The following is a 20,832-nucleotide window of genomic DNA, read 5'->3' on the forward strand; positions in this document are numbered from 1 at the left end:
GCATGCTCCTCTTTTGTTCAGCATTGTAACAATCACTCTGGAAAAAAACCCTATGAATGCAGTGATTGTGGGAAAGCCTTTAGTCAGAGCTCTCAACTCAGCCAGCATCAGGGAACACATAACAGAAAGAAATACTATGAATGTAATACATGTGGAAAAGCCTTCAGTGCCTGCTCAGCCTTCATTCAACACAATAAAATCCATATATGAGGGAAATTAGGAATGTAACAAATGGATTGGTAATAGTCAGACTTGGCCCACATTCTCCATTAGAAAATAGTGAAAATCAGAAAGTATCCAGACCCCTTTCTATGTGCCACGTCAGTTGGAGCAAGAATGTAGGCAGCTTCTCCAGCCATGAAAACGCAAAGGAACAGGCAGATGATCACTGAGACCTGAAAATAGCTCTGCCTTCAGTTATTCTCCCTAGAAAGAGTTTTTTCTTCACTTTTCCCCTAACCACAGCATCTGACCTTGCAGATTGAACAAAAATGGGAAGAGAGATCTCAGAGCTTTTCCCATGAAAGTAAGTTCTGTAATCTCCTACAGGGAATAGGACTATGATCCTCAAATTCCTAAGGGGTCTTATGAGGATGGGACAGGAATCTCCGATCCAGTCACTTTTTGCTTTTGTCACTGAGAACTACAGAGAAATTTATGCTGATCTTGAATCGCATATTTCTCTTGATCTTTATGGAATCATTTTTATAAAGGAGAAAACTGAACTTGAACCAGGGGGAGACCCAGGCCTCTGTAGTCATGATGTGAGGCCACAACAAAGCAGACAGCCCTTGTAGGTGAACTAGAAAGAAGGCAAGGCTCCCATAAACAGTTCTATATCCTAGAATATTGCAGGTGAAAGGGAACAGAAATCATTCATTCTGGCCCTGTTTCACTTCACAGATGCATTGCTTGCTCCTCAAGGGATTTGTTCAGATGATTCTTCCAGTTTGAAGCACATGTAGACAATAACAGACACTTACCTCTCTACCATACTGAAACAAGAGTATTTGAGATTTGGGCATATGGAACGTACCCTATTTCTCTTGAGATGTATAAGAGCATCACCACAACCAAACTACTTCATATTTTTCTGGATTTCAAATAAATAACAACTAGTAAACTGAATTTCTAGTCTCTTTATTATCATGATGGCCTAAATTTTCTTCAACTACAACAGTTAATCCTGTAAGACACTAAAATGGTCTTCCAAACAAGTCCAGAAGCATATCTTGGTATTCAAAGAAATTATTATCCTTTATGTGAGCCATACATTTGTGAATTGTGGGGAAGCAGTTGCGTGTTTGTGCACTTGTACAGTGCCAGGAGGCTCTGGAAGAGAATAGGGAGTGAAGTTAGGGATGGCTGGGATTTTCCTTCAAAAAAGGCAGTCACTAACAGGAAAATGGGGCTTCAGGACATAATTTGTCTGTGGCATGGTCTCTCGTATGGGTAATGAAACTGAGTAGTGGTGAGATTCAGAGAATAAGTGCAAACATAACACGTAAGTAAGAAGGACAGCAAGAGGTGCAAGAGTGTTCGGGTATATGTCCCTGAGCATCTTGGGAGTCTAGATCTCTGAACGTTTGTGGATATTTTCAGATGTGGATCCATGGTTTGTCCCCTAAGATGAACCTTGATTTGGAAAATATGGAGAGAATTATAAGAGGTACTGAGGAGATAAAAGCACTCCCAACTTGCTCATCTAGCTAAGACTGGCATGAAGTGTACTCTGGTTGGCAAAATGGATGATGTTCAACTTGGAATCAGGAAGGCCTGAGTTTGTATATTGCTTCAGATATTTACTGGCTGTGTGAATCCTGCCAAGTCACCAACTGCTGTCTGCCTCTGCTCCCTCATCTATAAAATGGGAATAATAATAGTACTTACTTCACAAGATTGTTGTGAAGACCCAATGAGGTAATATATGTAAAGCATTTTGTGACCTTAAAGAAAAGGAGAAAGCAGAAATTTAAATCAATAAAATAGCAAATGAAGTGAAATCAGAGCAAAACCAGAAAAAAAATAAAAAGAATAATCAGAACATATTATGGTCAGTTATATGCTAACAAAACTGAGAACACAAAAGACAAAGAGGAATATTTTCAAAAATATAAAATCCTCAAACTATTAGAAGACCAGATGGAGATCTTAAATAACCAGATCTCAGAAAAAAAATAGATCTAGTTGAAGGGACTAACACACACAGAGCTGGTCCTGATGGATTCACAAGAGAATTACATCAAATTTTAAAAGAACAGTTAGTACCCATACTTCACAAATTACTCTAAAAATTTTGAGAAAGCACTCTACCACAATCCTTTTATGAGACAAATATAGTCCTATTACCTAAATCAGGGAAAGATAAAATGCAGAAAGAAAACTATCAGCTAATATCATTAATTCAAAAATTTTTAAACAAAATCCTAACAGACTACAGTGATTTATATATGTAATAATTCATTATGACCAAATGAAATTTATTCCAGGGTTGCAAGGATGGTTCAACATTAGGAAAACAATCAAAACAATCATATTAAAAACCAAAACATCCCAAACCACATGATCATTTTAATAGATGCAAAAGGCCTTTGACTAAGTATAGCATTCTTTTATGCTAAAAATTGTGCAATGTTTTTTAACTAACCTTTTTAATATCATTAAAAGTATCTATCTAAAACCAAAGGCAAGTATCACATGCAATGGAGATACACTAGACTCTTTTCCAAGGATACAAATCAAGGATACCCACTCTTCCCACTACTATTTAATATAGTTCTAGAAATGCTAGTAATAGGAATAAAACAAGAGAAAGAAATGAAAGGAAAAAGGAGAAATAAAGAAGAGATAAAACTATTCCAATATGCTGATTATATGATGGTTTACTTGGGAAAATCTCAAAGAAATCAGCAAAAGTACTAATTGAGACAATTAATAATTTAAGCAAGCATAGATTACAAAATAAATCCTGAAAAATCAGCAACATTTCTGTATAATAATAAAAACCCAAAAATAATAGGAGGGAAATATTATTCCAAATAACTACAAAATGCATAAAATATCTAGGGACTGACCTCCAAAAACACACAAAAGACTTATATAGATTCAATTATGAAGTGCCACTTAAAGAAAAAAGAACAACTTAAGCAGCTGGAGGAATATTCAGTGCTCACAGCTAGGCTGCGCCTATATAATAAAAATGACAATACAATCAAAATTCATTTACACTTTGAATGCTATACCAATCAAATTATTAGGGAGATACTTTCACAGAACTTGATAAAATAGAAACAAAATTAATTTAGGAAAACAAAATATCTAGATTATCAAGAGAAATTATGAAAAGAAATAGGGATCTCTTCAGGGGAATACCACTTCCAGATCTCAAACTATATAATAAAGCAGCAGCCATCAAAATACTCTGGTATTGGTTAAAAAATAGAAATATCAATAGAACAGACTAAACAAGAGAGATTTAGAAATAATAGAACTCAATACCCAATGTTTGATAAAGGAAAAACAAATTATCTAGGAGAAACTCCTTATTTGATAGAAACTTCTGGGAAACTAGAAAGTAGTCTGGCAGAAACTGGACTTAAATCAACTCCTTATACCACATTCCATAATACACTCAAAGCAGATGCCCATCAACTGGGGAATGATTAAACAAATTGTATTACATGAATGTAATGGAATATTACTGTGCTGTAAGAAAGGTGTGTGATGATTACAGAGAAGTATGGAAAGATCTATGCAGAGTGAATTAAGCAGAGCCAAGAAAATATACACAGTAACCACAACAATGTTATTGGAAAGAACAACCAAAAAAAAGCAAATGTAAATGTAACAAAATTACAGAGATTGAGGAGAACTTGAAAGAAGAGATATGAGAAGATTTCCCTCCCCCTCCCCCCCCCGCCTCTGCTGTCAACTTATTCCTTTGTGGAGGTGGAAGATTCACAAATGTTACGAATTACATTTTTTCAGACTTTTTCAATGTATTGATCAGTTGTGCTCTCTTTTTTTTCTCTCTTAAAAAAACCCCCACTATTGGTCATATAGGAAGGTTCTCCGGGCAGTGGAAGGGATAACTATGGTGATGTAAGAAACAGAAAATATCAATGAAAAATTTAATAATAAAAAAAGAAGTGTTGGGATAGACTTTCTATAGAAGATGGGATTTTAATTGGGATTTAAAGGAAGCCAGGAAAGTCAGTAGGTGGCAATGAGGAGATAGAGCATTCCAGACAAAGGGGACAGCCAGAGAGAATGCTGAGAGATGGAGTGTCTTGTTCATGGAACAGTAATGAGGTCAGTGTCACTGGATGGAAGAGTATGTGTTGCAGAATAAAGCGTAAGAAGACTGGAAAGGTAGGAAGGGCCTAGGTTATGAAATGCTTTGAATGCCAAAGAGAAAATTTTGTATTTGATCTTGGAGGTGATAGGGAGCTACTGAAGTTTATTGAGAAGGTGTGTGGGGTGGGGGGAGGTGACATGTTCCAGTCTGCACTTTAGGAAAATCACATTAATGGCAGAATGGAGGATGGATTGGAGTGGAGAGAAACTCAAGGCAGGCATACCCACCATTTGGCTATTGCAATAGTTTAGATGTGAGGTGATGGGGGCTATACCAGAGTGGTGTCAAAGGAGAGACAGGGGCATATTAGATATATTACAAAAGTGAAATTGACTGGCTTTGACAACAGATTGGATATGGGGAATAAGATAGTGAGGAGTAGAGGATGACTCCTAGGTGGAGGTTGTGAGGGACTAGGAGGAGAGTATTGTCCTCTATAGGAATAGCAAAGTTAGGAGGTAGGGGAGGGTTTGTTATTGTTGTTCATTCTTTTAGTTGTGTTGAATTCTATGTGGTCCCATGAACATTGTCCATGGGCTTTCTTAGCAAAGATACTGTAGTAATTTGCCATTTCCTTCTCCATTGTATCTCCATTTTATAGATGAGAAACTGAGGCAAATGGAGGTTAAGTGACCTGCCCAAGGTCATACAGCTAGTAAATATCTGAGGCTGGATTTTAACTCAGATCTTCCTGACTCCAGGCCTGGTGCTCTATTCACTGTGCTACCTAGTTACCCTAGAGAGGGTTTAGGGGAAAAGATAATGAGTTCTGTTTTAGACATATTGAGTTTAAGATATCTACCAAACATCCAGTTTGAGATGTCTGAAGGGCAGTTGAAGATACGAGTCTGGAGGTCAGTCAAGATTCTGGGGAAGGATAGATAGAATTGAGAATCATCAGCATAGAAATGGTAATTAAATCCATGGAAACTGATAAAAATCACCAAGTGAAGTAGTATAGAGAAAGAAAAAGATGGCTCAGGACAGAACCCTGTGGGTTAGAGGACCTGAAATGATGAGGAACCACGAAAGAAGACTGAGAAGGAACAGATAGGTGGAAAATCAGGAGAGAGTGGTGTCCTAAAAACCTAGAGGGAAGAGAGTATAAAGAAGGGAAGGATAATCAATAGTGCCAAAGGCTGAAGAAAGGTAGAATAGAGTGAGGATTGAGAAAAGGCCACTGGATTTGGCATCTAAGAGATCATTGATAACTTTGGAGAGAGCAGTGTTGGTGAAAATGGTGAGGTCAGAAGCTGGATTGAATTTCTTCTCGAAACAACCTCAGGAAGATGGCCGAAGACCCACCACAGTGCCAGCCCAGCTAGTTGCTGTAGCCACTATTGCTGACTTACTGCCTAGAGGAATCCTGGTGTTAATATTCTCTATGCCCTAAGGAAGTTGTAAAAATTGATCAATATTTACATTTCTCTAATTATTAGTGATTTGGAGGACCTTTTTCATATAGCTACAGATAGCCTCGGTTTCTTCCCTTGAGAACTGCCTTTTCTTATCCAGAGAGACAAAACCCACTGCATAATAGAAAGGTAATAGACTAATATACAGAAATAAGAAATGCATTTTTGGATGGGACCAATGTGGGAATTTGTTTTGTTTGACTGTTCTCATGTGATATGGGGATTCTGTATATTTTTCCTTTCTGTATGTCTTCTTTCAATGGGTGGGGAGAGGTGGAAGGGATAAAAATGAATGCTTGATAGTTTAAATATATAATAATAATTAAAATTTTTTAAGTAAGTCAATCACTGTCTTCTGTAGTTGAGTCCCCATCCAGAGATCACAGCAATGGGATGAGGAGGTATGACTATACAGTTTTTCATAAGAAAAAAAATCTGGGTGTTTTATGTACTGCAAACTCAATGTAATATGCAAGTAAAAACCAAAGAAAAACCAACCCTAAATTGTTTTTAGTTTACACTAAGAAAGAATACATAGTTTCTAGGATCAGAGAAGTGAAAGCCTTGCTATACACTACTGTCTTCAGACCTTTTCTTAAGTATTGTGCTTGATTTAGGGCACTATACTTTATGGAGGACATTGAAAAAAGGGAAAGTGTCAAGAGAAGGGCATCCAATCAATTAACAGCCAGGATGGTGGATAGTCTTGAGTTCAAACCCTATGAAAACTGGTTGAATGTACTAGAAATGTTTAGGCTAGAGAAGAGAAGACTTGCAGGGATATGACAGCTGTCCTCAAGAATCTGAAGGGCTGGCATGTTGACAATGGATTAGACCTGCCCCAGAGGGCAGAATAAGGAGCAGAATCACAGATGTGGAGAGTTGGAAGGGACCTCAGCAGCCATCTAGTCCAAAATGAAAGGGATTCATTCTACAACATATCCAACAAATGGCCATCTGGACTCTGCTTGAACACTTCCAAGGAGGGGGAACCTAGTCCCCCTAAAGCAGCTCAATCCACTTTGGGACAGCTCTAATTATTAGGAGGTTTTCCTAATATGAAGCCTAAATTTGCCATTTCACAGCTTCCACATATTGCTTCTGGTTCTGACCTCTAGGGCCAAAGTCTCCTTCTCAACATGACAGTCCTTCATATGCTTAACTGTATCTATGAGGTACCCCCATTCTTTTCTTCTCCAGCCTAAACATTCCTAGAACCTTCCACCAATTCTCATGTGACATGGACTCGGCTCCTCACCATCCTGGTCGCCCTTCTCTGGCCATTCTCCTCCTCATCAATGTCTTTCTTACACTATGGTGCCTACAAGTGAACACAGTACTCCAGACGGGATCAGACAAGACCGAGTCCAGGATGACTCTCACCTCCCTCCTCCTAGAAGCTCTGCCTCTCTAAATGCAGCTCAAGATCTCATTAAGTGAAACAGGTGGAAATGACATTGATGCAGGTTTCATCTAGGATTAAGAAAGTTTACTTATTACAACTGGCCCAAAGTGGAGCAGCCTGTTCTGAGAGGTAGAGGAGGCTGGATGGCCGCTTTCCAGACGTATCGTAGAGGGGATTCTCGTTCAGAAGCTGGTTGACTCTCTAATAGCCCTGCCACCTCTGACACTTTGGATGGTCTAAGAATCAAGGGAGGGAGATCGGGGACCGAACCACCGAGATAATGAAGCCTCCCTGCAGCCTAGAGAGGCTCCAGAAGGGTACTGATTGGACAGCTCCGCAGCTAGGGGCGGAAGTAAAAGGAGCACTTCCTGTCTGGGTGGGCCAGCTCCTTGGGGCAAGTTCCTGTCTGACTATCCCGGTCTCCCTTTCTCCTGACCCGCCCCTGGCGTCCCCTAAGTGGAGGGTGAGTCTGGGCCCGGGGCAGGGGGAGGGACCGGGGCGTCATTCCCTCTCCCCCCCTCCCCTGGTGCCCTGTGTCTTCCTCTCCCGGCATGGAGCATCCATCCTGGACTGAGCCGTGGCTCAGACGGGACAGACGGAGGTGACAGATCGGGGACATCCTCAGGCGACACAGGACAGGCTGAAGGGACCAAGGGAGGGGACAGAGAGACAGGGAGCTGCCCTTGGTGACACTGGACAGACTGAAGGGACAAAGACAGCCCCAGGTGACACAGGACAGAGGGAAGGGACAGAGAGACAGGGAACAGCCCTTGATGATACTGGACAGGCTGAAGGGACAGAGAGAAGCCCCAGGTGACACAGGACAGATGGAGGGGACAGAGAGACAGGGAGCAGCCCCTGGTGACACTGGACAGACCAAAGGGATAGACAAGGAACAGCCCTGGCCCCAGGTGACATAAGACAGAGACAGGACAGACATGACCCAGGTAACACAGGACACACAGAGATGGTACAGGTACTCCGCCATGCCTGGGCTCAGAAAGGACAGACTGAAGACACAGGAAGCAGAGGTCACACAGGACAGATACTCAGGGAGCATCCACTGTGCCCAGAGCACTGACTCAGACGGTACAGACTCACAGAACAGTCAGTAAGTAGCCCCAGAGACAGCCTTAGATCACATAAGGCAGAGTAGCTGCCCTAATCTCCCATCCGCATGTCACTCTCAGGATACCAAGGACACTTTGGGTGTGAGGATGACAAGGGGTTATTTCTACCCAGGTCACCGTGTCAGAGAAAGGGTAGATTTATTGTCTGGCTGTGTGCAGCCTTAGGACAAGTCTTCCTGTGGTCTCAAAGTCAGCATAAGCTAAGGATTTCACTCAAAAGGTATAGAAAAAGCTAAGGAGATTCTGAGAGAAGGAACTATCAGTGTAAGGGAGACTGGTCAGGGAACAGAGATTATTTGGAAGGAGAAAAGACCTGGGTAGAGGCAGATTGTTTTCAGGCCATCTTGTTCCCCAGTGTACATAGAAGCTCTTCTTCAGAGATCTTGGCTTTCCCTCTGGGGTGGCTTGTGGCAGACACCTGACGAGGTTCATAGTCTTTTGCCCCTCACAGTTGGTGGCACTCTGAACCATTCATGCCAACAGTTTGTAGGGGACACCATCATGAGGGCCATCAGTCCTAAGAGTGGATTACCATTTTGTTATGTAAGAAATCCCTCCTCTCTGTGTTGTGGCAGCAGTAAAGCAAGGGACAGGGCTGTTCTGGGGCCTCCCTGAAGTCCCATCTGTATTTTCTGCTGGCTTGTTCTACGGTTAAGAGCCAAGATCTTCTTAGTCCTGACCTTGATTCTGCTCTTGGCATAGCAAGTTATATTCCCAGAGGCAGCTAGATGGCTCAGTGGATAGAGTGCCGGGCCTGGTGTCAGGAAAACTTATCTTCCTGAGTTCAAGTCACTTAACCCTGTTTGCCTCCTCTTCCTCTTCTGTCAAAAGAGCTGGAAAAGGAAATGGCAAACTGCTGCAGTATTTCTGCCAAGAAAACCCCAGAATGGTGTGATGAAGAGTAGGACACAACTGAAATGACTCAACAACAAAAAATTACATTCCCAGACAAAATTCTTTACAGAAAATAATAATACTAACTCACAAAAGTATATTGCCAAGTACACTCCTCAATAATTCTGTCAAATAGGTAATTGAGCACTATTATCCCCATTTTACATGGGGATCTGGGGACAGAGATGACAGATTTGAAACTCAGAGAGAAGTGACTTACCCAGGGTCACATAATTAGATTGTGAAATCAAGCCTCTCCTGACCATGTGTCCCTTGCTTTTTCTCCAACTTCCCCAGAGCATAGCAGGTAGCCAGGCCCACAGCAGTGGGGCTTGGAGAGAAGTGGCTCCTCTCACTGTACCTACAATGAGGGGTGAGGAATCCCAGGGTGAGCTAATGGGAGAACCTTGGGATAAAGGTAGTCTGTCTCTATTCCTTTCTCTCCCCTCAGCTTTGCTGGTTCCTCGGGTTCCTGCTGACTGTCTGAGATGAGCCCAGGAGACCAAGTGATAGTGGCCAACCCCCGCTACCTGGGCCCCAGGTGAGATGTCCTTCCTGAGACTCCATCACTGCTGTCGTCCCAGTTTGACCTCAGCTCCTTTCCTCGGCTTTTTGGCTCAGTGACCTCCCCATACAAGGCTCCATACCCCATTTCCAAGAAGAGACATTGTGCTATGGTAGAAGGAGGACTAGGCAGGAAATGAGGAGACCCGGTCTGTAGTCCTTCCTACCACTGATTAGCTACCTGACCTTGGATTAGTCACTCTTTGGACAAGCCCACATCTCAGTTTCCTTATCTGCAAGGAGAGGACTATGTCAATGATCTCTAAGGTTCCTTCCAGCTTTATCATTCTGTGATTTCTTTCCTCTGAGTCTCCGCACTCTCCAGTTCCAATAGAGTTTGCAGACAGAGGCCCTGTGACCTCTAGGGCTCCCAGCTCTGTGTTCTTGGTCCCTGTTTGGGAGGGGGTGAGGAGGAGGTCACTTTTCAGGCCCCTTCTCTCCTGGCCCCTAGGCTGCAGTGTCATTGAATGCCAGCTCCAACCCACATTCCTGGCAGCCTGCTGAGCTAAGTTTCTCCTCTCGTGCTTGGAACAGTCAAGGTCTCTTGGTGACCTCTAAATATCATTTCATTTAGAGAGAGGGAAAGGTGTGGCTGGGACCCTTACTCTTTCAGATTCTCAAAACCAGAGAGTTCTTTTCTGGAAATGGGTCTTAGAAAGTTTCCCTGGGGATTCCCATTCGTTCTCACGCCTGGTGAGCTGAGAGCATGTGGACACTCACACATACATGTAGGCACACACATGTGTGCACATATACATGCATGCATGCATGCCTACATACATATACTGAGAGCCTTGATGCACACAAAATCTCTGCTGGTCTTGCAGGCTCAACTGCATGCCCCTGCACACATACAAATACATACTTGGACTATTTACACCTTTCCTTCTCCACAAACTGCTATGCCTGCCCGCCTTGTGTCTGAGCCCTGGGACTTCACCTAGGCCTACAATAGGACTGTGTTGTTTCAGGTGTCTATGATGTTTGAAGATGTGGCCGTGTACCTCACCCAAGAGGAGTGGGGCTGCCTGGGCCCTGCTCAGAGAGGTCTCTATAAGGACGTGATGCTGGAGAATTATGGGAACCTGGTCTCACTGGGTAAAGTCTCTCCTTCCCCCTACTCACCTAGGCCCATACCTAAGCTTCTTGGCTTCCTGCCTTGTGAATAGTCATGAGCTCTGAAGGGCTTATTTGGGTTTGGGCGTGGAATTCAGGGAGCAGATATCCCTAATCTCATCCAAGTTCAGAGACAGAGAGTTTTTCCTCTTAAGTTCCTGGGCCCCTGGACCCTCAACCTCTCTCTGAGTTTGAATCTTCCCTCTCCTTGATGCCTGAAACCCCAGCATTCTTCCCCCAGGGTTCAGTACAAATGTTCCAATAGGTAGGACTGTTGTACCTTTGTGGTAGGCCAAGGACACTTGAGATAATTGCTTTTCCCTAGCAAGATTGCCAACTCTTCTGCCCAGGATAGCACAATTATGATACCTTTCCAGAAGACAGACAGGCTTTCCTTGAGCCTTCCTGTCATGGCCTCTCTGGATACTTCCCTTTTCCCTCCTCTTCCCTGCAGACCCAGTGAGTTAGGACTATTTCATGTACCCATCATAAACCACCAGATCATGTTTCCTTCTGTGTAAGCAGGATTTCCAGTGTCCAAACCTGACGTGATCTCCCAGCTAGAGCGAGGGGAAGAGCCATGGGTTCTCAACATGCAGCAGAGGGCAGAAAAGAGAGAGATTTTGAGAGGCAGCTGCTCAGGTGAGTAAGAGTCTTTACTCTGTTGGTCTTTGGACACCATAGTAAAAATATGCATTAGTCCCACACCCTCTAATGTCCCTACCTTTGATCTGCAGCAGTTCTGAAACCCTCAAGTGGGCACATAAGGCCTATCATTTCCTGGTCACAAGTTCACAGTCCTGCTAATTTGCATGATGGAGAAAGAACATTGAACTTGGAGTCAGGGAGCCTGTGTTCAAATCTGGCCTCTGCTCCTTACAACCTCTTGTACTCCAAGCAAGTCACCTCAGCCTCTCAAAGCCAGGCAGACTAGCTGATTTCTGAAGTCTCTTTCAACTCCAAAACCTAGAACGGCACAGTGCTTTCTAGCTCTCTTTTGGTAGCATTTGCACTTAGTGTATTTAGTATATTCTAAAGCCCTTATGCAAAAAGTAATCAGCTTTACTCTGCTATAACTTGCCAAGTCTGCAGAAATCCAGATGTCCAGCTATCTTTTTTATCTCTTCCTTTCTCTGTTCTTCTCATGCTTGTGTCAGGTGCTGGTTCCTTGTTTCTGGCTTCTTTGCTCTGGCATCTTTCCTTGTGGGGAGCCCAGAACTGAATGTAGCAGGGAGATTATCCAGCAAGCTGTTTCAGGAGTCCAGGTGTGAGTGATGAGGGCCTGCACCAAGCCAGTGGCAATGGCAGAGTAGGGAAAGGGCATATTTGAGAGATGTTCTGAAGGTAAAAATCAGCAGGCCTTGGCAACAGATTGGGTGTGGGGAGCGGGAGAGAATGATGAGTCGAGGATGACACCTAGGTTGTGAGACTAGAGGACTGTTGAGGCACACTGAGCCTTTAGTCAATCAAAATCCCTATTTATAAAACTATTCCCTAGTCATCTCTTTTTCATTCTGTACTTGTACAATTCATTTTTTGAAATGCAAAATCAGGGCTTTATATTTATCCTTAATGAATTCCATGTGATTTGATTTGATTTGTCATTCCAGTCTAGCACAAACTTTCCATATACTGATTCTATCATCTAACATATTATGTTTCCCACCTGGTTTTGTTTTGATTTTTAATCATCCAGGAAATTGATAAGCATGCCAAGTTTTGTTCAGTCTGTATCTGGACTGACCCAACCTTTAAAATCTCCACTACAGCTTATTTAGCAACTTATCTCTCCTCTCCTTGACTATTGTAATAGCTTCCTAATGGGTATTTCTGGTACGTTTTTCTCATTTCCATCCTTGTTTTTCTCACTGATACCTGAGTCATCTTCCTAGCTGGCTTCTATAATCATGCCATTCCTCTAGCTAACAACTTTCAGTGGTTCCCCGTTGTCTGCAGAATAAAGTATAAATTCTTCATTCTGTCATTTCAGGCCCTCCACAGTCTAGCTCCGGTCCGCCCTTCCAACCTCATATTGCTCCCTTCCATGTCTTTTATGATCCAGGCAAATTGGAATCTCTTCCATTTCTTTGCCTGTGCTCATGCCTAGAATGGACTCCCCGATATTCCTGTCTCCATTGAGGTCTCTCATTTCCTTCAAGACTGAACTCTATGTGACCTTCCCCCAAATAAAAATAATCTCTCCCTCTTCACCTTTTTCATACACTTGCTTGGAACTGCCTTCTCACATTTCTCATAATTTTTGCATTTAATACATTTATTAATATTATACTAATACACATATTACACATATGTATTACATATATAATACATATATTAATACATATCCCTTTTATCATAGTTATTTGTGTACATATATTTTTTCCCACTGTGATGTAAGCTTTTATAGTAGGGTCCATGTCATATCTGTTTTTGTATCCCTCTCACCTCCTGCATCGTGCCTAGCACTATTAGCATGAAGCACAATGAATAGAGCACCTGGACTTGGAATCATGAAGACTTGAGTTTAAATTCTGCTTCTGACACTAACTGTGTGATGCTGGGCAAGTCTCTTAATCTCTGTATGCCTTAGTTTCTTCCTCTGTAAAATGAAAATAATAATCCCAGGGTTGTTGTAAGGGTAAAATGAGATAACAATATTTGTTAAGTGCTTTGTAGATCTTAAAGTGCTATATACATGCTAGCTATTGTTATTATTATTATTATTATTATTATTATTATTATTATTATTGCTTAAAAACTATTTAAATGAAATTAATAACTAGCCAGAATTTATATGTGCTTTGCATGTTAGCTCTTTTGATGAAATGAAAATGTTATAGCTTATCCATGGTAGAATGGGATTATGGAAAAGGAAGAAAGCCATAACTTTTAGATTGAAGAGTTCCACTGAATAAGAGAATTTTGTATAGATTCTCCCTTCTTCTGCCCTCAAACTAAAACAGAACCTTTCCCAGTCACCTGGCAGTACTTGAATACTCATATCCCAGGCTCTTGGTTAACTCCCTACCTCTACCTTTCCCACCTTCCACCTCTGAGATTTGCTCATTTCCTCCTCACTAAGTCTGTTTTCTTGGTCATTTTTATTAGAATATGGGCCTCTTGCCCATTAAAACCCCTGGAGACTTGTCTCAGTCCTGGGTCAAACCCCCACAATCCTTTTCTTTTTTCCCAAGGCACCCAAGGATGGGTTAACTTGGTGTCTTCTGACTGCTAACCACCTATTCTCCTTCTAAGCCCTTATGGAATGGAATTTGGTTTCATACAATCTTCACCCCACCTGTCTCTTCTTGAAGCAAACACAAAGCCCTCTTGAGATCTTCTAAGAGCTGTCACTACTAGTAACTACATGGAAAAGGTTGAGTATTTAATCAGTAAGTAAAGTTTAAAATTATAAGAAGTCTTTAAATTATTAAATAATAGTTATCCATGGTGTTTATTGGGCTTCAGGAAAGGCCAGACCTGGTCTTTCTTAGCCTCTTCATAGATCCATTGTCTCATCCCTCTCTTTTGGAATAGTTGTTCCTAGGTCCCTACCTTCTAGGTTTCATGCCCTTCCCCTGTACTGCTGTTTTTCTTGCCGTATGTATACTAATAGTAGATAATTGAGTCCACCAAGAGCTCAAAGGTTCATTTGTCCAAGGAAATTCTAAGCTACTAGTCTCTACCTCAGCATCTTACTTCACACAAGAAATTTATCACTGACCCATTCCTATTCCTATTCCATGGACTCTTCTCAACCTCTAGGATCACTTTTGTGCTCTGTGACCACTGTTTCTACCACTACTTAGCTTATTTTCTGCCTCTCACCATCTCTCATTTCTCAACTCCTTCCATCCTGAGCTCTCTTCTTTTTCTGGGGTTACCTTTTCTTCTAAGGTCAATGTACTCCTTGCTGTCTTCTCCTACTATGAGACTGATCCCAGAATATTTCAATAGCACATACTCTTAGGAAATAATTTTTAATGTAGATTTTCATCTTCCTAACCCAATACTTTTCTTTGTCCCAGAATAAAAAACAGGTGACATTTACCTTTTGATTTTGTCATTTCAGATTGTGCAGCCAAGACTCAGAACATAGAACTGTCTCTAAAGAATGAAATTTCAGAAGAAATGGGATCACAATGGCTGAGAGCACAAAAAATCACAAGAAATGTTTCCAAGGGACTGAGGCTTGGAGAAGCCTGGGAAAGTGAGGCCATATTATGGAGGGATGAAGGAAGCCACACTTTGGAGAGATTGAAGAGATCTCTTTCGAAAGAGAATAGTTTCAGGCCAATGTTAATCATCCAGGAGAAAATCTCCATAGTAGAGGGAGGGCAGAAGCATGACAAATGTGGAAGAAACTGCAATCTGAATTCAAACACTGTTTCATACAAAGGATTTCCTATAAGAGAGGAATTCCATCAATGTGATACATATGATCAAAACTTCAAACATAATTCACATGTTAACAATATATCTGAAAAGCCATGTAAATATAATGATTCTGGAAACTTCTTCGACTGTAATTCAACCTTTAATATACATCAGAGAATTCGTTCTGGAGGGAAACCTCATGAATGTAATGAATGTGGGAAAGCTTTCAAAGGGAGTTCAGACCTTATTAGACATCAAAGATATCATACTGGAGAGAAGCCCTATGAGTGTAATGAATGTGGGAAAGCTTTCATTCAGATTTCTAACCTAATTCAGCATCAGAGAATTCATACTGGAGAGAAACCCTATGCATGTAGTGAATGTGGGAAAGCTTTCATTCAGAGCTCTAACCTGATTCGACATTACAGAAAATGCCATGGAGAAAAACCCTATGAATGCAATGAGTGTGGAAAAGCCTTCAGTGAACGCTCAATCCTTATTGAACACCACAGAATTCATACTGGAGAAAAACCCTATGTATGCAATGAATGTGGAAGAGCCTTTGTCCAGAGCTCAAACCTTAGTCAACATCAGAGAATTCATACTGGAGAAAAACCCTATGTATGTGATGAATGTGGGAAAGCCTTCAGGCAGAGCACTAACCTTATTCAACATCAGAGAACACATAATGGAGAGAAACCTTATGAATGTAGTGAATGTGGGAAAGCCTTCAGACAGAGCTCACACCTTCGTCAACATCAGAGAACACATAACTTTCAACACCAAATAATACGTAATAGAAGGAAACCTTATGAATGTAATGAATGTGGAAGAGCCTTCAGTCAAAATGCACATCTCATTCAACACCACAGAATTCATACTGGAGAGAAACCTTATGAATGTGGTGAATGTGGCAAAGCCTTCAGTGCACGATCCACACTTATTCAACATCATAGAATTCACACTGGAGAGAAACCGTATGAATGTAATGAATGTGGGAAAGCCTTCAGGCAGAGAACACAACTTATTGAACATCAGCGAATTCATACTGGGGAGAAACCATATGAATGTAGTGAATGCGGAAAAGCTTTTAATCATAGCTCCAATCTTATTCACCATCGGAGAATTCACACAAAAGCAGAGTCTTATGAGTGAGATCTTTCAAAAATTATTTTTAAAAATTGTTCAACTCACATTGTGCCTCTACTTCTTGTTGTGCCTCAGAGGCCACTCCCAGGGCCACAGTTTAACTCTCTAAGTCTCTATGGGGATGGGCCAAAATAATATTCAATTATTGTTAACTTTTTAACTGTATTTATGATTAGAGGAGTAACTACGGAAGAGCCCAGTAAATGCCTTTAAGCCAAGGGGACTTTTATTGCATTGATCCTCATAACTTAGCATATATGCCTTTTCGCCCTTACCCATGCTCTGCCTCAGTCAATATTAACTTTATATTGACTTGGAAATCTGGAAATGTGGACAGGAAATTGGGGCACCAAGTTCCTGCATACCTAGGTTGGAGGATGATGTCTTTCAAGAACTGGCTTCCCTTTTCCACTTTTGTTTTTGTTAGAGAACCCAGAAGTCTATCTGGTCTGTAGGGAAATAGGTAAAAGATAGGGAAGGGAGAGGAGCAGGGTGTAGAGAGTGATTACAAATCAACCTTAGAACTGAACTAATCATTTCCCCCCATGGTTTTCTTTCCCAGCTTCCTCATTTCCAAATTGCACCCAACATCCTCCTAGTTACTTGGGTTCAAAATCCCAGGGTTGTTTTTGATGCTGTCCTCTTTCTTTTTAATCAGTTAGTTAATGATATTTATTGAGCCCCTATAAGGTACTGTGTGTGGCACTATAGGGGAAAGAAAGACATATACCATGTGCCCCCTGCCATCAAGGATCTCAGACACATAGATGTATGGGGCATAGAACAGGTACCTGGCCATATCTTTATCAGTGCTCCCAAACTCAGTGGAGCAATCTGGTGTGTGGATCTGAAAAATAGTAAGAGAAATTAAGTAGTGTGTAGGAGTATCAGGATTTGAAATAAGAAAGAATATTTGGAATGAAGGAATGAATGAGAGTATGGCTGGAAAAAAAAAAAGATAATTGACCGAGTCTTGGTTCAAGTCTAATTTTAGAGGAACAATCAAATATTCTCATCCTGGATTACTGTAGCAACTAGATTTCATTCTTGCACTTGAAATCAGAGATACCTGAATACAAATTTCCCTTTTGGCATTTACTAGCTTTGTGGCTGTAGGGTTACTTAACCCCGATGACTCTTCTCCTTTGTAAAAATGTGCATAGCAATATCTGTAGTATCTACCTCATCGAGTTGTTTTGAGACTGAAATAACTAAATATCAGTTATTCCTCAATATGGACCCTCTCTGCTCCAATGAGATTGGTCTATTTACTGTCCCCTTCCCACATCAGTGCGTTCCTTCTTGGCCACATTTTCTTACACCATTCAGTCCTGCCACAATCCATCCAAAGTGTCTCCTTTGTCAGGTTCTCATCACCTCTCAGTCTGTTGTACCAGATTCATCGTTAGTCTTGCTTGTTCTCTTTCTGTTCTTCAATTTCTCCTCCACACAGATGCTAAAATAATCTTCCTAAAGCAAATAAGGGTCTGGCAGAGTCACTCCCTGCTCAAAAGCTTACAGTGCCTCTCTGTTGCCTTTAGAATAAAATACAAACTCAGCCTAGTGTTGAAAGCCCTCTACAAGCTGGCTCTGATCTCCCTTTTCAGCTTTATTTCAAATTGTGCCCATTCATGTACCCTATATTCCAACCTAACCAGACTCCTTCCTGTCCTTCAAACTTGGAATTCCATCTCTTATCTTCATTTTAGCTCAAACTATCCTACCCAATTAAGACATACTCCCTCCTCATCTCTTTTTACCAGAATGTTTAATATTCCTTCAAAGTTCAGCTTATCCATTATTTTCTTAGTGAAATTTCCTTAATTTACCCAGTCAATTGTTTCTCCCTTCTCAAATTATCTTGTATTTATTTATCACACAGGGTATCCTCTTTCTCCTCCCCACCACCAGTAGAATTTAAGCCCTTGAAGACAGAAACAATTTTATTTTTGTCCTTACACCCCTAGCTCCTAGTACAGTACTTTGTATAAAGTAGGTGCTTATTAAATGTTTGTTGAATGAATGATTCCATGGCTTCAAAGCCCAGCTCAAATCCCACCTTTCCATAAAGCTTCCCTAAGTACTCTAGGCAAGAAATATTTCCCCTTGCTCTGAACTCATGTTATTGGGATGATTTATTTGGCTTAACTATGCACACTGTTTCACATTATTTAACTTCCCATATATGCTTTTGGACATTTCATTTCCCATATTGTATTGTAAATTCCTAGATGGTAGACCACGTGCTGTATTTCTTGGTACAGTGGAAAGAACACAGAGCTCAGAGGTCAGAAAAAATTGGGTTTAAATCCTGAATCTTCTATTTACTGGTTAAGTGACCTTGAGCAAGTCACTCAATCTCTTTTGGCCTCAGTTTCCCCATTGGAAAATGCAAATCCTATTCATACTACCCACCAACTAAGGTACAGTGAGGAAAACATCATAAATTGTAATATGAGCTGTCCAATACTTGTTGAAGGAATCATGGATCAATTTCATAGGTGTTTATTGAATACCTATTATGGACCTGGGGTGTGTGTGTTTATATGTATGTGAATAGGAGGTAAAAACATGCCCTCCAGATGTTCTTAACATGTGAAACAAACAATCATAGGCAGTATATAGTCACTTGATAGCTGAATTATGGGACAGTAAGTGCTAGACTTCAGAGGGAGAACTCAGTGTATTAGAGTAGAGTAGTCAGAAGAATTGTAACTGCAATGATCAAGCTCTAGAGCAGGCCTGCACAACACTGCAGCTGCCAAAGGATTTCAAGGGTCCTGAAATGCAAATCCCTTAGCAAAACTAACTGCACAACATAGGGCCACTTGTGCCTCCCAAAGGATTTGGGGTCCTCAAAAAATGTAGAGAATGTAAAACAAACCTGCACAACATCTGGCCCCTGGGCCACTTTGGCATGACGTACATCCTACAGGCCTGCTCTAGAGAGAAGGGGCTGTTGAGTAATCTTAAGAGTCGCAAAACCTGTGTTCAAGATCCAGCATTTTCTGCATTTGGGGAGCTAATTTTCAGAGGCTGCAGGGGTTGTTATTCTCTCCTTTCTATTGCCTGCTATTTGGTAACAAATGCTTTCTAAATAAATGGTTATATGGTAAATCTGCCAGCACATCAGAAAAGTGAAAGTCTGTTGTGCATAGATATGTTTTATCAAAATTATTTTGAAAGTTATAGAAACAACCATCTGGGTGTCTAATTAAAAGGTCAAAGCTAAGAAAACAGCTGCTATAATTCTGCCAAGTACTTCCAGGTTCCAAGACAACTATTGGTGGTTACATGGCTACCAACATCCATGGATCAGCTTATGGGATGACAGCAACATGAGAGGGATATTTGGCTCTGTCCACCTTATTTTTAATAAGGGAGGGGGGACCTGTGATTTCACCAATGTAGGAAACTCTTGATGAGGAACTTTGTTTGCCTGTATATGGGAACCTTCTGTGCCACAGTATTCTTACAGAATCACCTAGGGCACTGAGAGGTTAAGTGACTTCCCTGGGGCCATACAGCCACTAGGTGTCAGAGGTGGGACATGAACCCAGGTCTCCCTAACCTCCAAAATCAGCTCTCTATCCTTACACCACACTGCCTCTTTCCTTTTCCCCTTGTTTAGAATAAAAGTTCCATTTTTGATATATGTTGGTGACATGTTATTAATGTTCCCACTTTTCAGGGTTCCTAAGACAATGATTGACCAAGACAGGAACAGTTAGACTTAGGGTTGAAATTTCTGAAGCCTGTCTTATTCAAGGCTTTGGGCTGCAGTCTGTAATACAACCACAACCTCTTCTTGGTCATCTTTACATCCTTAGAGTTAAGGGTCCCCACTGCTCTGTGCAAATGACTATTATCTGTCCAACTGTGGCCCTTTGAGAGTTTGGACTAGGGACCTTGTAGCCCAGAAATACAAGGATGACAAATACAAAAATGCTGAAGCAAAAAGGATACTGCAATTTTATATTTATATACTTATATCTACACACATAGAAATAATGTATACACACATTGTACATACTATCCAGTGCAGACATTCTATTTGAAATCTGCAAAAGGCCTATAATATTGTTTATGCAACAACTTTTAGGGTATTTCTTTATCTCTCAGCAGCTTCTGAAAGAATTAGTTCAGCCAAGAAGAAAAGTTAAAGCTTTTATTTCATGTTTCTTATATTGTATTTGTGAGATAAACTCAAACAGATGTAATGACAAGGAATTAGAGTAGGCACCCATTCTACTTCTTGAAGAACCACTGAACTGTGGTATTTGAATGTAATGTAATGTTATTGTACTATAAGAAATAATGAATGGGAGGAATTCAGAGAAACATGGTAAAAGCTTGTATGAATTGATGCTCTGAAGTAAGCAGAACCAGAATGCAAATAACTATGATAATGTAAATTAAGACAAA

The 20,832-nt window shown here is 41.1% G+C and overlaps 1 protein-coding gene across 2 annotated transcripts in view; it reads left to right on the plus strand.

Annotated features, from left to right (window-relative positions):
* The window catches only part of LOC110214420 (uncharacterized), a 37,676-nt gene extending 17,616 nt beyond the window's left edge, over positions 1–20,060 (plus strand). The window contains exons 1-4 of one of the 2 annotated variants that reach the window (XM_078153884.1): positions 9,657–9,742; positions 10,737–10,863; positions 11,407–11,523; positions 14,954–20,060. In XM_078153884.1, coding sequence (XP_078010010.1) covers positions 10,743–10,863; positions 11,407–11,523; positions 14,954–16,413 — 1,698 coding nt within the window. In that variant the 5' untranslated portion in view covers positions 9,657–9,742; positions 10,737–10,742 and the 3' untranslated portion in view covers positions 16,414–20,060. Of the gene's footprint in view, positions 1–9,656; positions 9,743–10,736; positions 10,864–11,406; positions 11,524–14,953 lie in introns of those variants that run through there. The other variant, XM_078153885.1, reaches the window with a different exon arrangement.
* Positions 20,061–20,832: the final 772 nt, after the last annotated feature.

This window comes from Phascolarctos cinereus, unplaced genomic scaffold (assembly GCF_003287225.1).
Source record: "Phascolarctos cinereus isolate Bilbo 61053 unplaced genomic scaffold, phaCin_HiC Scaffold_4;HRSCAF=312, whole genome shotgun sequence".
In the NCBI taxonomy this organism is placed as follows: Eukaryota; Metazoa; Chordata; class Mammalia; order Diprotodontia; family Phascolarctidae; genus Phascolarctos; species Phascolarctos cinereus.